Consider the following 16,917-nt stretch of genomic DNA (forward strand, 5'->3'; position numbering starts at 1 on the left):
ATCGTAATGGTTCTGTTTTTACCATAAATAATTTTTTTTAGATTTACCAGGAGTGCTGAAGGTTACCTAAAATAAGAATACAGTACGATAAGTTTCCCGTTTAAAATGTTATAATTTTAAAAAATATTTAAATAACATACCTAATTAAAAGCTTGGGCATCAACTACATTTATTTGAAGATGCAGCGCAAATTTCTTTATTTCTGAATGACCATCAAGGTCCTAAAGCAACATTTGCTTTGCAATGTAATTTTCTAGTCAAAACACTTTGAAGAAGTTTATGCCCTGCGGTAATATATTTTTTCCTCGGGTAGTTTTCTATGCATGCTACAGCAACCACTATAGCTCTTGCGCAATATAACTCTTGGTTGTTGTGTTTACGGACTTTAGATTTAGTATTCAATTGCAGATATAATATTTTTGTTCTTACTGACCCAAGTGGTCGTTTTATTGTCAAAATGTTAATTTTTAGTGAGGAATCCAAATCAATTTTTTTCCCTGAAATAATTACCTTCTCAATTTGGGAAACAACTTTTTTCAGGTGTCATTTCAGAAACAGGTATCAGTTTGGTTGATAAAGGGCTGTCTAAACTTATATTATCTACACATACTTTAATAAGGTCTCCAAGGTTGAGAAATAGCGTTGAATTATTCTATTAAACAAGTGTAAGACTCCTTCCTCTACATTCAATATCGATTTATTGTAGAAATATTACTTCTTGATTGCAAGTTAAAAATAATTTGATAATCTGTTTCTTCCCCCTTATATTTCTTTATATTCCGCTTTCTAATTTCTTTTAGATCAAACTCCACCAAATCCTATAATTTAAAAAAAAATTGCAATTTTTATTTTTAAGATACGCGAAATTTAATTCAAAAATGTAGTTCTTACGCTTTGATTTGAGGTTGACGGCCTATTAATAGATCCACCTCCAGTTTGAAAGGGAAAATCTTCGCGTTCAAAGAAATCCAACTCTACCTCATCTAACTCTAGGCTCTCATTTTCTAAAAAAGACTGTACGTGGGGATCTATGATTTCATTGTCCGGTAATTCTAGAAACCACCGAGTATCCGGACTGCAGGACTAAAATAATTTTAAGTAATGACATCGTTTGCATCTAGCATGTACTTTTAGTTATAAAATGAAGTTTTCCCTACAACAAAATCGTTTTCGCTTTCTTCGAATTCCTGGGATAAAGATTTTCGAGACATTGTAAAGTTATTTTGAATTCTCTTCAGACTCCTAATCTATTTTAAATAACATTTAAAGCCACCAAACAGGTAGCCGAGTGGTTAGCGTGCCTGTCTGCGGAGCTGATGGTTGCTGGTTCGAATCCCGATCAGGGCATGGATGTTTCTTACTCTGTGTTCTATGTCCTTTCTTCTGTGTGAATGTAATGCGGTTGTATAACGTGGGAGACGCTTCTTCACCGCCGTGGCTAAGCCACAGGTGCGCACTGGGTAACGATAAGAGAGTAGCAATTCTGGTATTTCTCAGGCCAATGGGAAATAGACACCAGCCAACTACATAGTGCCAGCCACTGACCAAAAATTCTTTTGTTACGTGTGTTACTTTTACACGACATATTTCAACTTTAGCACTTATTATAATAAACTTGTTAGATATTTTTTATGTTTTTCTTATTTTTTTGTTAAATCAATATGTGTTTTAAGTTTTCAAAACGAAGATTGAGGGTGCAAATTAATTTGATGCTGAAAAAAAAAATTTCTGAAATTTTGTTACGTGTGTTACCCTTTATAATGCTAGATATTTGAAACTTTGAATATACTCATTTAATTCTGTGAAGTATAAAGGTAAAAAATTAAGATATTTTCTTTTATAGAGAGATAAAATATCGAAGCTGTGTTTAGTGATTTTTTAAAATTTCTTGCAACAGTAAGAACTTCTTTATTTTGGTGAAATTGGTGCGTTACGTTTGTTAACTGAACGTTACGTGTGTTACCCTCTGTGAATATTTCAACTGAGAAGTCATAAATGCTGCACTAAAACATTTATTTATTTTGATTTAGCAGAAGAAAAACAATTTATTTTATCAAATAAAATAGTTAATGGTCTGGAAAGATAGTTGTTGCCCTTCTTTATACTAGTTTAGAGAGTAAAACATAGCAAATCTTAGGCACATCTATTCCTTCAAAATCATTTCTGTTTGGAAACAAAAAATATGCATCTTTTACAAATATTTTATGCAAATATTGCATTTTAAGTTTACAAGCATGTGCATTTGCGTCAATAATGTGCCCGAGATAGAGCATATGTCATTTTAATTTTAGTTAGGCGCACTTCTGATCAGGAGGGAACAGAAATTGACTTACTGACAATTTGTGTGCCACAATCTGTGCACCCATGCATCTTATTCAAGTATCTAAAGATTCTTATGCATAGATTTTATGCTTTGTATTACCGTTGCCATGCATTGATCTTTACAATTAATATCTTTATTTCATTTTGGTTAGTATATAATACTGTTGTATTAGGCATGAGTTGATTGGTTAGCCTTGCAAACACTGGATAGCGAATTAATTTTTCTGTATAACAACAAAATGAATTAAATAATTTTGCTTTTTGCTTCACTTTCAAGATTTTGTACTACACATCTATCCCATAGAGGGCACTTCTGCATGTGATATCGTAAAATATTTCCAAATTAATTTCTTTTTTACATTTTGATTGACAAAATATGAAATAATTCAACCATATATTTATTTTTAAATTCTTAACTTGACTTATCACTATAGAAGGTTTCTGTTAGCTCATCTTCTGAAGTAGAATCATTTTGAAACAGTCTTAAAATAAAAGTGTAGACACCTTTGTCTTTTCTTTAGGAGAATATTATAAATTAAAAACAAGTATCGTCTAAGGAAACAGCTGTTGTGAATGACGGAACAAAGGCTGGATAGCATAATGCTGATTGAAATTCGTTTTGATATTCAAAAGAATATGCCATTGCAAAGTCAACTTGAATTACCCTGATTTTAATGCTAGATATGTTTGTTTGGAAAGTATCACCTCGGATTCTTTCAACTCTTACGTAATATTGAAAGTTAGTCCAATTTTCAAGAGTAATTTCAAAACATTCTTCTTGCACATTTGTCATTATATATTTTTTATTGTGAGCTATTGTCATCTTTTTGTTATCGTTACCAAACTACAATAAAAGATGGTTAGAAACCTATAACAAGCAATGAGAAATATTTGTAAGTATCAGAAGCATCCTTCCAACAATTAGATCCAAGATTTCTTTCGCTTTTTTTACATAAATACTTTTACCATCACCATGTATTGTCATAAACTTAATTTTAGCCTTCCAGTAAAAGAGTAAAAATTTCATGATATTTGTTTTGATTTTAAGTGTTACAGTAGCAATACATTTTTTGGTCATCAAGCACTAAATATGGAAAATTAAACAATGTTTAGGATGCAACTGACAAAAAGCAGTATAAGCTTCTCTTAGAAACATTGTTAGATAGTTCTTTCGTTTTATTGCCCGTTTTTCCCCCCCGTAATAATCCAGAGAACCAGCTCTTGTTTCAATACTAGCATAGTATAAACAATCTAACTTCTGAAGAAAATCCATTTATTAATAATTAAGTTCCTCTGAAATACTTAGTGGTGAACCTTTTACAGCATTATTAATCTGTTTTGAAAGTTCAAGTCTAACTTTATTTATTTCCTAATTTTCTTTCCTTTAAAGTGCAGAATCTTATGCTCTTTTCTTTTTTTCTTCATCTTCTTATTCTTTTAAATCCAGATAAGGACACTATTTTAGACTTATCCATTTTATAATAATCTAGCAAATGCAGTCGAAATATTCTACTTAAACATAAACGTATAACAAATTGAAGTTTGGGAAAACAATTTCCAAAATTATCGTCTTATGCTGTTTTTTATTAATGCTTATACCGACCTGATTTTACAAAAAGTCACAATCTTATAATTCCGTATTTGTGGCATTGAAGTTGCGCGGCGGTTATAAAAAATGTCCGAACATGATTTAAATTTTTTATTGAAAATAAATAAATAATTAAAGTGTATAAGTACCTCTAACACACATAACAGTAACACGCGTAACTTTTCGTTACGTGTGTTACCTTGAATAAAATTAATTATTAAATTTTAACTATTGGCAGTTTTAATTCGAGAATTTTTTCCGTTGCATATCTTGCCTTCTTAATTTATAAAACAATACAGAAGTTTTTACAGAAAAAAATGCAAAATTATGTTACGTGTGTTACTGGGAAATTAGACTATCTTGATTAATCAACTTTTAATCAAGCAAAAAAATTTAGGCCTAATTAAAAAAATACATTAAACAATGATGAAAGAATAAAATAGTTATATTTATTACTAAAAACTATTTTATTGCTCTTTAATATTTTAAGAACTCCATTAGAATATAACATAACAAAGTAGAGAACTCCATTAGAATATAACATAACAAAGTAGAGAACTCCTGTTAAAATTCAGAGTGTTCCACCTTTTGTTAGAATTTAAATAAATATTTTTTATAATTCAAAAAACCATCTTAACTATTAAAAAATTTACATCTTCTGGATTCCGAAATTGTGTCATTTTTGTTTTTACGATAATTTTGAAAATTTAGTCACTCAGGACCACTTTTCGTGGAATCGCCCATATACATAAATATTAACAATTCAAAGTTTGATATATTTACGAGTATTTTCAAAACAGTATGCGAGATAGAACATTTTAGTTTAAAAGGGTATTTAAAATTTATAAAAGTATGCATTTTAAGTTTATTTTAGAGTGAATAATTACATATTTAGAAGTTCCAAAACATACCACAAATATCTAGCATTTAAAGTTAAATATTAAAAGTGAAATATTACAGCAAAAGACCATTGCAATTTAGAGAGAGCCATAGAAATATAGGGTCAAGAATTTTGTTGCAAACAGCATAGTGAAAATTTTTGTCATTATTGCGCACAGGCTGCCTTTACTTGACCGTGAAGTTGAAATTTGAAAGTAACGCTATGTATTTTGCATGTTTATACATACACTTAGAGCCAGTAGGATAGCAAAACTTAAAATTATAAGACTTTTTACTTAGAAATTAAAGTAACACAAGATATGCGTTTTACATTTATTTTAGTGAGAGTTTCTTATTAAGAAAGATCAGAACATATTACAAATATATTATTTCTTCAAAATTTGATTTAAATTTCTCATACTGTTTTATTTATATTAAACAATATTATACGCTACTTAAGAACACTATTAAAAAGAAATTTAAAATACAACTTACCTATAACTTGAAGTCCGAAGAAAGTAGGTGTTTTTCTACTCAGATAGCGTAGCGGGCTCACTGCAGACAACGCAGTGCATGTATAGTCCCGCAGTGGACTGATCGTTAAGACACAGTTCCCAGCAGATCACCGAAGTCAAGCATCACTGGCTGCGGTCAGTGTGCGGGTGGGTGACCACTTGGATCAGTCTGCGTAGGGACCGAGGGTGTGCGGTATTGGTCCTCGTTAAACCGTGCTACCGTAAAGTGCTCGACTTCGCACGTAGGTCATCGGGCTACCGAAGCGGGGGTGCCATCCCCTCCGCAGAGGATCAAAATTGTGATGGCATGTCTTCGGATCATCCTCCGGGATGTTTTCCAGACCGTCGCCAATAGCCCATTGTGCAGCTCTAGTGCGACGTAAATTAACAACAACATGCATACTGGATGCTGGATATTGGGGTTATCTCGGCGTTTGGCGCGAAGCGCCACTAACCGAATCATCGAATCTGTTTTGTGGTATTCTAGGAGGTCCTAAATATCATTGAAGTTGCAGTATGTTGTAACAACAAATCAAGTCCTTAAAGAAGTAAATCTTGAGTTTTGAAGTGAAAATCATCATTGGGATGGGGAGATCCCCTTGAGTAGAGTTGTGTCATAAAGTTAATAGTATTTTGACAGTATGCAGTCTGAGCATAAAAAGGCGGTAATTGGGGTGAAATTCAAATTATCACGGATTATATCAATATCCAACAACTTATTGAAATCTGATGTGGTGCATGTTTTTGCGTCGCCATAAAATTTTGTGGTCAATTTAGCTATAAAGCAATTGATATCATCAATGTTTAAGTCTTTTCTGAGTAATCTATTGCTAATCGCCCTTGGGGCGCCAGTCATTGTGCGTAAAAATTTACCTTCAGTTGTAGATAGCTTCTTTTTTAGGTTGTTTCTTATAGTAGTGAGGGCTGGGCAAGCATACGTAAAAATTATTCGAATCACTTGTATATAGATAGTTCTTTTATTTGATAGATCAAACTTTAAATTCTTATGCTGGAGGACTTTGAGCGCAAAAAACGCTCCTCTGGCTCTTTTGATTGTGTCATTTAAGTGAGTACTCCAGCTCAAATTATATTACATGTATACTCTAGATCCTCGCAATATTTATACCGTGTACTTCGATGACTTTAACTTCAACTTACAGTTGACGATTCCATTCAAAGTTCATTATGCAAATTTATAAGTATAATTTCCATGCGTAAGCGAAGCGAATTGGAGTAAAGTGAAGTACTCCTTACCGGTTGTCCACAAATGTTTGGTTTCTTTGATATATGGTGACCTATACACCAAGAGGTCGTGTGATAGTGGTTTAGGCGACAACCGCTATCCCCAGATGTCTTTTGCGGAGGCAAAGGTTGGGGGTTCAATTCCCGGTTGACTAGATATTTCCATTAAATGCAAATTTATAAATATAATTTGCATACGTGAAGCGAAGCGAAGTGGAGTAAAGTGAAGTAGTCCTTACCGGTTGTCCACAAATGTTTGGTTTCTTTGATATATGGTGACCTATACACCAAGAGGTCGTGTGATAGTGGTTTAGGCGACAACCGCTATCCCCCGATGTCTTTCGCGGAGGCAAAGGTTGGGGGTTCAATTCCCGGTTGACTAGATATTTCCATTAAATGCAAATTTATGAATATAATTTGCATACGTGAAGCGAAGCGAAGTGGAGTAAAGTGAAGTAGTCCTTACCGGTTGTCCACAAATGTTTGGTTTGTTTGATATATGGTGACCTATACACCAAGAGGTCGTGTGATAGTGGTTTAGGCGACAACCGCTATCCCCCGATGTCTTTCGCGGAGGCAAAGGTTGGGGGTTCAATTCCCGGTTGACTAGATATTTCCATTAAATGCAAATTTATGAATATAATTTGCATACGTGAAGCAAAGCGAAGTGGAGTAAAGTGAAGTAGCCCTTACCGGTTGTCCACAAATGTTTGGTTTCTTTGATATATGGTGGCCTATACACCAAGAGGTCGTGTGATAGTGGTTTAGGCGACAACCGCTATCCCCCGATGTCTTTCGCGGAGGCAAAGGTTGGGGGTTCAATTCCCGGTTGACTAGATATTTCCATTAAATGCAAATTTTTAAATATGATTTGCATACGTGAAGCGAAGCGAAGTGGAGTAAAATGAAGTAGTCCTTACCGGTTGTCCACAAATGTTTGGTTTGCTTGATATATGGTGACCTATACTACAAGAGGTCGTGTGATAGTGGTTTAGGCGACAACCGCTATCCCCAGATGTCTTTCGCGGAGACAAAGGTTGGGGGTTCAATTCCCGGTTGACTAGATATTTCCATTAAATGCAAATTTATAAATATAATTTGCATACGTGAAGCGAAGCGAAGTGGAGTAAAGTGAAGTAGTCCTTATCGGTTGTCCACAAATGTTTGGTTTCTTTGATATATGGTGGCCTATACACCAAGAGGTCGTGTGATAGTGGTTTAGGCGACAACCGCTATCCCCCGATGTCTTTCGCGGAGGCAAAGGTTGGGGGTTCAATTCCCGGTTGACTAGATATTTCCATTAAATGCAAATTTTTAAATATAATTTGCATACGTGAAGCGAAGCGAAGTGGAGTAAAGTGAAGTAGTCCTTACCGGTTGTCCACAAATGTTTGGTTTGTTTGATATATGGTGACCTATACACCATGAGGTCGTGTGATAGTGGTTTAGGCGACAACCGCTATCCCCAGATGTCTTTCGCGGAGACAAAGGTTGGGGGTTCAATTCCCGGTTCACTAGATATTTCCATTAAATGCAAATTTATAAGTATAATTTGCATACGTGAAGCGAAGCGAAGTGGAGTAAAGTGAAGTAGTCCTTACCGGTTGTCCACAAATGTTTGGTTTCTTTGATATATGGTGGCCTATACACCAAGAGGTCGTGTGATAGTGGTTTAGGCGACAACCGCTATCCCCCGATGTCTTTCGCGGAGGCAAAGGTTGGGGGTTCAATTCCCGGTTGACTAGATATTTCCATTAAATGCAAATTTTTAAATATAATTTGCATACGTGAAGCGAAGCGAAGTGGAGTAAAGTGAAGTAGTCCTTACCGGTTGTCCACAAATGTTTGGTTTGTTTGATATATGGTGACCTATACACCAAGAGGTCGTGTGATAGTGGTTTAGGCGACAACCGCTATCCCCAGATGTCTTTCGCGGAGACAAAGGTTGGGGGTTCAATTCCCGGTTCACTAGATATTTCCATTAAATGCAAATTTATAAATATAATTTGCATACGTGAAGCGAAGCGAAGTGGAGTAAAGTGAAGTAGTCCTTACCGGTTGTCCACAAATGTTTGGTTTCTTTGATATATGGTGACCTATACACCAAGAGGTCGTGTGATAGTGGTTTAGGCGACAACCGCTGTCCCCCGATGTCTTTCGCGGAGGCAAAGGTTGGGGTTTCAATTCCCGGTTGACTAGATATTTCCATTAAATGCAAATTTTTAAATATAATTTGCATACGTGAAGCGAAGCGAAGTGGAGTAAAGTGAAGTAGTCCTTACCGGTTGTCCACAAATGTTTGGTTTGTTTGATATATGGTGACCTATACACCAAGAGGTCGTGTGATAGTGGTTTAGGCGACAACCGCTATCCCCAGATGTCTTTCGCGGAGACAAAGGTTGGGGGTTCAATTCCCGGTTCACTAGATATTTCCATTAAATGCAAATTTATAAATATAATTTGCATACGTGAAGCGAAGCGAAGTGGAGTAAAGTGAAGTAGTCCTTACCGGTTGTCCACAAATGTTTGGTTTCTTTGATATATGGTGGCCTATACACCAAGAGGTAGTGTGATAGTGGTTTAGGCGACAACCGCTATCCCCAGATGTCTTTCGCGGAGACAAAGGTTGGGGGTTCAATTCCCGGTTTACTAGATATTTCCATTAAATGCAAATTTATAAATATAATTTGCATACGTGAAGCGAAGCGAAGTGGAGTAAAGTGAAGTAGTCCTTACCGGTTGTCCACAAATGTTTGGTTTGTTTGATATATGGTGACCTATACACCAAGAGGTCGTGTGATAGTGGTTTAGGCGACAACCGCTATCCCCAGATGTCTTTCGCGGAGACAAAGGTTGGGGGTTCAATTCCCGGTTCACTAGATATTTCCATTAAATGCAAATTTATAAATATAATTTGCATACGTGAAGCGAAGCGAAGTGGAGTAAAGTGAAGTAGTCCTTACCGGTTGTCCACAAATGTTTGGTTTCTTTGATATATGGTGGCCTATACACCAAGAGGTAGTGTGATAGTGGTTTAGGCGACAACCGCTATCCCCAGATGTCTTTCGCGGAGACAAAGGTTGGGGGTTCAATTCCCGGTTTACTAGATATTTCCATTAAATGCAAATTTATAAATATAATTTGCATACGTGAAGCGAAGCGAAGTGGAGTAAAGTGAAGTAGTCCTTACCGGTTGTCCACAAATGTTTGGTTTCTTTGATATATGGTGGCCTATACACCAAGAGGTAGTGTGATAGTGGTTTAGGCGACAACCGCTATCCCCAGATGTCTTTCGCGGAGACAAAGGTTGGGGGTTCAATTCCCGGTTTACTAGATATTTCCATTAAATGCAAATTTATAAATATAATTTGCATACGTGAAGCGAAGCGAAGTGGAGTAAAGTGAAGTAGTCCTTACCGGTTGTCCACAAATGTTTGGTTTCTTTGATATATGGTGGCCTATACACCAAGAGGTAGTGTGATAGTGGTTTAGGCGACAACCGCTATCCCCAGATGTCTTTCGCGGAGACAAAGGTTGGGGGTTCAATTCCCGGTTTACTAGATATTTCCATTAAATGCAAATTTATAAATATAATTTGCATACGTGAAGCGAAGCGAAGTGGAGTAAAGTGAAGTAGTCCTTACCGGTTGTCCACAAATGTTTGGTTTGTTTGATATATGGTGACCTATACACCAAGAGGTCGTGTGATAGTGGTTTAGGCGACAACCGCTATCCCCAGATGTCTTTCGCGGAGACAAAGGTTGGGGGTTCAATTCCCGGTTCACTAGATATTTCCATTAAATGCAAATTTATAAATATAATTTGCATACGTGAAGCGAAGCGAAGTGGAGTAAAGTGAAGTAGTCCTTACCGGTTGTCCACAAATGTTTGGTTTCTTTGATATATGGTGGCCTATACACCAAGAGGTAGTGTGATAGTGGTTTAGGCGACAACCGCTATCCCCAGATGTCTTTCGCGGAGACAAAGGTTGGGGGTTCAATTCCCGGTTTACTAGATATTTCCATTAAATGCAAATTTATAAATATAATTTGCATACGTGAAGCGAAGCGAAGTGGAGTAAAGTGAAGTAGTCCTTACCGGTTGTCCACAAATGTTTGGTTTCTTTGATATATGGTGACCTATACACCAAGAGGTCGTGTGATAGTGGTTTAGGCGACAACCGCTGTCCCCCGATGTCTTTCGCGGAGGCAAAGGTTGGGGGTTCAATTCCCGGTTGACTAGATATTTCCATTAAATGCAAATTTTTAAATATAATTTGCATACGTGAAGCGAAGCGAAGTGGAGTAAAGTGAAGTAGTCTTTACCGGTTGTCCACAAATGTTTGGTTTGTTTGATATATGGTGGCCTATACACCAAGAGGTCGTGTGATAGTGGTTTAGGCGACAACCGCTGTCCCCCGATGTCTTTCGCGGAGGCAAAGGTTGGGGGTTCAATTCCCGGTTGACTAGATATTTCCATTAAATGCAAATTTATGAATATAATTTGCATACGTGAAGCGAAGCGAAGTGGAGTAAAGTGAAGTAGCCCTTACCGGTTGTCCACAAATGTTTGGTTTCTTTGATATATGGTGGCCTATACACCAAGAGGTCGTGTGATAGTGGTTTAGGCGACAACCGCTATCCCCCGATGTCTTTCGCGGAGGCAAAGGTTGGGGGTTCAATTCCCGGTTGACTAGATATTTCCATTAAATGCAAATTTTTAAATATGATTTGCATACGTGAAGCGAAGCGAAGTGGAGTAAAGTGAAGTAGTCCTTACCGGTTGTCCACAAATGTTTGGTTTCTTTGATATATGGTGGCCTATACACCAAGAGGTCGTGTGATAGTGGTTTAGGCGACAACCGCTATCCCCCGATGTCTTTCGCGGAGGCAAAGGTTGGGGGTTCAATTCCCGGTTGACTAGATATTTCCATTAAATGCAAATTTTTAAATATAATTTGCATACGTGAAGCGAAGCGAAGTGGAGTAAAGTGAAGTAGTCCTTACCGGTTGTCCACAAATGTTTGGTTTGTTTGATATATGGTGACCTATACACCATGAGGTCGTGTGATAGTGGTTTAGGCGACAACCGCTATCCCCAGATGTCTTTCGCGGAGACAAAGGTTGGGGGTTCAATTCCCGGTTCACTAGATATTTCCATTAAATGCAAATTTATAAGTATAATTTGCATACGTGAAGCGAAGCGAAGTGGAGTAAAGTGAAGTAGTCCTTACCGGTTGTCCACAAATGTTTGGTTTCTTTGATATATGGTGGCCTATACACCAAGAGGTCGTGTGATAGTGGTTTAGGCGACAACCGCTATCCCCCGATGTCTTTCGCGGAGGCAAAGGTTGGGGGTTCAATTCCCGGTTGACTAGATATTTCCATTAAATGCAAATTTTTAAATATAATTTGCATACGTGAAGCGAAGCGAAGTGGAGTAAAGTGAAGTAGTCCTTACCGGTTGTCCACAAATGTTTGGTTTGTTTGATATATGGTGACCTATACACCATGAGGTCGTGTGATAGTGGTTTAGGCGACAACCGCTATCCCCAGATGTCTTTCGCGGAGACAAAGGTTGGGGGTTCAATTCCCGGTTCACTAGATATTTCCATTAAATGCAAATTTATAAATATAATTTGCATACGTGAAGCGAAGCGAAGTGGAGTAAAGTGAAGTAGTCCTTACCGGTTGTCCACAAATGTTTGGTTTCTTTGATATATGGTGACCTATACACCAAGAGGTCGTGTGATAGTGGTTTAGGCGACAACCGCTGTCCCCCGATGTCTTTCGCGGAGGCAAAGGTTGGGGTTTCAATTCCCGGTTGACTAGATATTTCCATTAAATGCAAATTTTTAAATATAATTTGCATACGTGAAGCGAAGCGAAGTGGAGTAAAGTGAAGTAGTCCTTACCGGTTGTCCACAAATGTTTGGTTTGTTTGATATATGGTGACCTATACACCAAGAGGTCGTGTGATAGTGGTTTAGGCGACAACCGCTGTCCCCCGATGTCTTTCGCGGAGGCAAAGGTTGGGGGTTCAATTCCCAGTTGACTAGATATTTCCATTAAATGCAAATTTTTAAATATAATTTGCATACGTGAAGCGTAGCGAAGTGGAGTAAAGTGAAGTAGTCTTTACCGGTTGTCCACAAATGTTTGGTTTGTTTGATATATGGTGACCTATACACCAAGAGGTCGTGTGATAGTGGTTTAGGCGACAACCGCTATCCCCAGATGTCTTTCGCGGAGACAAAGGTTGGGGGTTCAATTCCCGGTTGTGTAAATGACTAGATATTTCCATTAATTGATTCGTGAAAAAACATTCATTCACGTGACTCATGCCCGTTACAATTATTTTGAATAAAATTTCTCTCTAGATTCCTCTTTCTCAAATTTGTACTTAAAAAACAAAAAAAATTATTTAAGAGAAATCTGGAAAAAATATTTCAATTATATTTATTACGTTAATAAAATAGGATGAGCTTTACAATTCTTTCGTTCAAAGATAAAACGTATTTATGCGGCTGGTGCTCGTTGCTGTTGTTGTTGTTGTTAATGTCAATTTGCGTCGCACTGGAGCTGCACAATGGGCTATTGGCGACGGTCTGGGAAACATCCCGGAGGATGATCCGAAGACATGCCATCGCAATTTTGATCCTCTGCGGAGGGGATGGCACCCCCGCTTCGGTAGCCCGACCGAAAAGTTGCGCGCGAAGTCGAGCACTTTACGGTAGCACAGTTTAACGAGGACCAATACCGCACGCTCTCGGTCCCTACGCAGACTGATCCAAGTGGTCACCCACCCGCACGCTGACCGTAGCCAGTGATGCTTGACTTCGGTGATCTGCTGGGAACCGTGTCTTAACGATCAGTCCACTGCGGGACTGGTGCTCGTTGCAACTATTTTTGATCAGAGATGAAACGTATGCATGAGGTTGGTGCGCTTTACAATTATTTCGTTCAAATATGAAACGTATTTATCCGGCTGGTGCTCGTTGCAATCATTTTAGATCAGAGATGAAACGTATGCATGCGGTTGGTGAGCTTTACAATTCGTTCAAAGAATTTTTTTCTTTCTTGGTTAATGGCGGGCACTTGGGTCTATTTCCCATTGGCCTCAGAAATGCTAGAATTGCTACTCTGTAATCATTACCCAGTTAGCACCTATGGCTGAGCCACGGTGGTGGAGCAGCGTCGCCCAATGTCATACAACCATAAACCCGTTTATAGGGCGGGTTACATTCACACAGAAGAAAGAACATAACACAGAGAGAGAAAGAAACATCCATGTCCTGAGCGGGATTCGAACCCGCAACCATCGGCTTCGCAGTCAGGCACGCTAACCACTCGGCAACCTGGTCGGCTTCCAGACGCTCTGTTAAGCGTGGAGGTGGCGGGTTCGAATCCAGCCGTAACCCTGGATGTATTGTGATGTATTTCTCTGTATTGTGCTACCTGTTCTTCCACTTGACAAAGGTTTATAAGCCTTAATTGAGCACACAAGCCTGCAAATATGTGTTATACCAATAAACCAAATCTGGTCGGCTTTTGTTCAAAGATGAAACGTATTTATGCGGCTGGTGCTCGCTGCAATTATTTTCGATCAAAGATATGTTTCGACGATGCTCGTTTATTATCACTAAATTATTAAGAGCCTTCTCAGATTCCAGCTCTTCCGAACGAAGCACCAATGAATATTATTTTGAATATTATAATAATCAATGAATAAAGTAGGAAATAGGCGTATTTAATTAAAAATACAATTTTAACTATAAAAAAAAAAGAATTTAAATACAGTTATTTCACTAAAAAGATACTTAAAAATATTTATTACATTAAAAAAAGCAATAAAATAAAACAATTTAATTAAAAATAGACAAATATTTAATTAAAAGAACATCCCGAAACTCTGATTTAATTAGCAATCAGGTTTTACGCGCTAAGTAGTATAACGGGAATCATAGGTTCTCCGGAGTGACGTCATTTCCGGAAGAAAAAGTGTCCCTTATACTACTAACGCATTCAGTTTCAAACTAAGTATTGTTCCTTTGTAACATCTGAAATGTCTCACGTTATTCAAAATACAGTTCGTTTTACGAATGCTTCACATAACATGATTATAATTGAACTGAGAATTGAAGAAACTGATCTAACCGAACCTTATTTGAACACCGATGTATTCGAGGTTGAAGTTGCAGACGAAATAAAATTCATGAACTTTCGAATGAGTGTGTTATCAAAGCAAATATGCCTGAATTTAATTTGCCCATGTTTTTATAAAAAGTTTATAAATCATTCAACAATGCTATTGGATGCAACAGGAAGTTTTATCTTTGGTCATACAGCATCCTATAACAGCCATTTGTTTACAAATATGCTCGATGGATTTGAAAGACCATTGACTTCATTGGAATTTCCATTGACTGTTAAGTGTGCATTAGTGATTAAGAAGAGCACTGAGAAATTGTTAAAACCATTTCAGAATATTGATGAAGTATCAGTGCCGATTCAGGACAGTGAAAAAGCTCCGGTTCAGTATCAGAGCTTTGTTAAGGAAGCAGCGACAAATACGACTGATTATTGCAATGCTCCAATAGACTGCTTACGAGAACTGTCTGTAAATTTGAAGAATCTTTTAGATCAAGCCGTTGGTACTGATATTGCGATTCACGTGGATGGTGTCAGCATGAAGGCACACAAAATGATTCTAAGAGCGAGATCGCCAGTTTTCGAAAAGATGTTCGATCACGACACAAGCGAAGCTATCAAGAATGAAATCGATGTTAAAGATATACGCGCTTCCATAATGAAAGAACTTCTCACTTTTCTGTATGCCGGCACAATAGAAAATCACGATTTTGACGATGCTTGCGACCTTTACTATGCCGCTGATAAATATGAAGTGCTGTCCCTTCGGAATGCTTGTGCGAAAGATTTGCTGCGTCATCTTCAAGTAAACAATGCATGCCAGTTGTTGATTTTGGCTACTAATCACGGTGATGAATCTTTGAAAGAAAAAATATTGAAATATATAATGGCCAATGTTAAGGAAATAGTGGCCACAAAATCATTTGAAGAGTTAGCCAAATACGATGCAAATCTTGTTGTGTTCTTGATGCGTAACGCTTTCTTAAAATGACAGTGTATGAAGTTGAAGATTTAAGTTAATATTGATTTTGAATTCGTCCTTGTTCATTATTTTATACCGAAGAAATAAATTTTGAAATTGCTAAAGTGTATTTAATTATAAGTCTATTTTAGTGAATGAAACCACGTAAGTAATATTTCTTAGACGTCTGGTATTGATAGGAAAATTACATTTGAAGTTGATGAGGTATGGAGTTTTAAATAACGTAAAATATATTTATAAATAATTTATAAATGAATAATTAATAAATAAATAGCAAATAAATGTGTAAAAATTTTCATTCTTATTTCAGTTTGAACAATTACGTTGAGAATTACTTTTTGCAGTAATTAGTTTAAATTAAAATATAACTGAAGATTAAACTTTGTTAACGCTAAAAAAAAAACTTAAACCTACAAATGTCTTTTGAATATAAATATATCCCATAATGAAGTGCTGTCCTTTCTCAATGCTTGAGCGAAATATTTGCTGCATAATCTTCAAGTGGAAAATGCATGCCTGGTGCTGATCTTAACGAATTACCACGGAGATGAAATTTAAAAGAAAGAATGCATTATATAAAAACTTAATTTAAAACAATTTTGACTATTATGTCATTTGAAGAGCTGACTAAATGTGACCCAATTCTTCCTGTGTTAACTTGTAATTATATGCTTTCTTAGACTGAATAATGCGTTTTAATACGTATTATGATACCGTACAAAGATAAAAAGTTGAATTAATAATCATGATGTCGACGATTATTAAAATTTTCCATTCATACTACTTTTAACTTGTTAAAGTTTATTTAAGTAGGATAATATAAGAACCGCTTCATGCCTGAAAATAAATTAAATAATATTTTTAAATATGAAACTTTATATATAACTTAGAAGGCAATTATTTAAAACTGCACTATACTGTAAGAGAATCAATTTTGTTTCAACTGATGTATTCTTTAGAACTAATGAAATTTATTAACGTAGGTAATTTTCTTACAAAATTGAGAATACTGAAAGGCAAAGTTACTCGAAATATTGTTTAATGCTGATTAGAATTTTTAATATTGTTTTTGTTCATTTTATTAGTAGAATTTAAATAGTAAATATATTAAATGTTGATTGTATTTAAAGGTTGTATATATTTAAATAGGACATGTTTTAACCAAGTGATCAACATAAATATGGAAATGAAAATTAAATGATATTTAAATATTTTTCTTTTTTCGCAAGTTTGAAACGT

General features: G+C 36.4%; 2 protein-coding genes across 2 annotated transcripts in view; both read left to right on the plus strand.

The window, feature by feature from the left end:
* Positions 1–16,917, plus strand: part of LOC107445474 (uncharacterized) — a 186,345-nt gene that overhangs the window by 89,229 nt on the left and 80,199 nt on the right. The window lies entirely within an intron of this gene.
* LOC107445492 (speckle-type POZ protein B) lies at positions 14,520–15,782 on the plus strand. The gene has a single exon (XM_016059894.5). The coding sequence runs from the start codon at positions 14,611–14,613 to the stop codon at positions 15,685–15,687; it is 1,077 nt and encodes a 358-aa protein (XP_015915380.1). The 5' UTR covers positions 14,520–14,610; the 3' UTR covers positions 15,688–15,782.

This window comes from Parasteatoda tepidariorum, chromosome 9, assembly GCF_982258835.1.
Source record: "Parasteatoda tepidariorum strain Cologne lab strain chromosome 9, Ptep-v5.0, whole genome shotgun sequence".
Taxonomy (NCBI): Eukaryota; Metazoa; Arthropoda; class Arachnida; order Araneae; family Theridiidae; genus Parasteatoda; species Parasteatoda tepidariorum.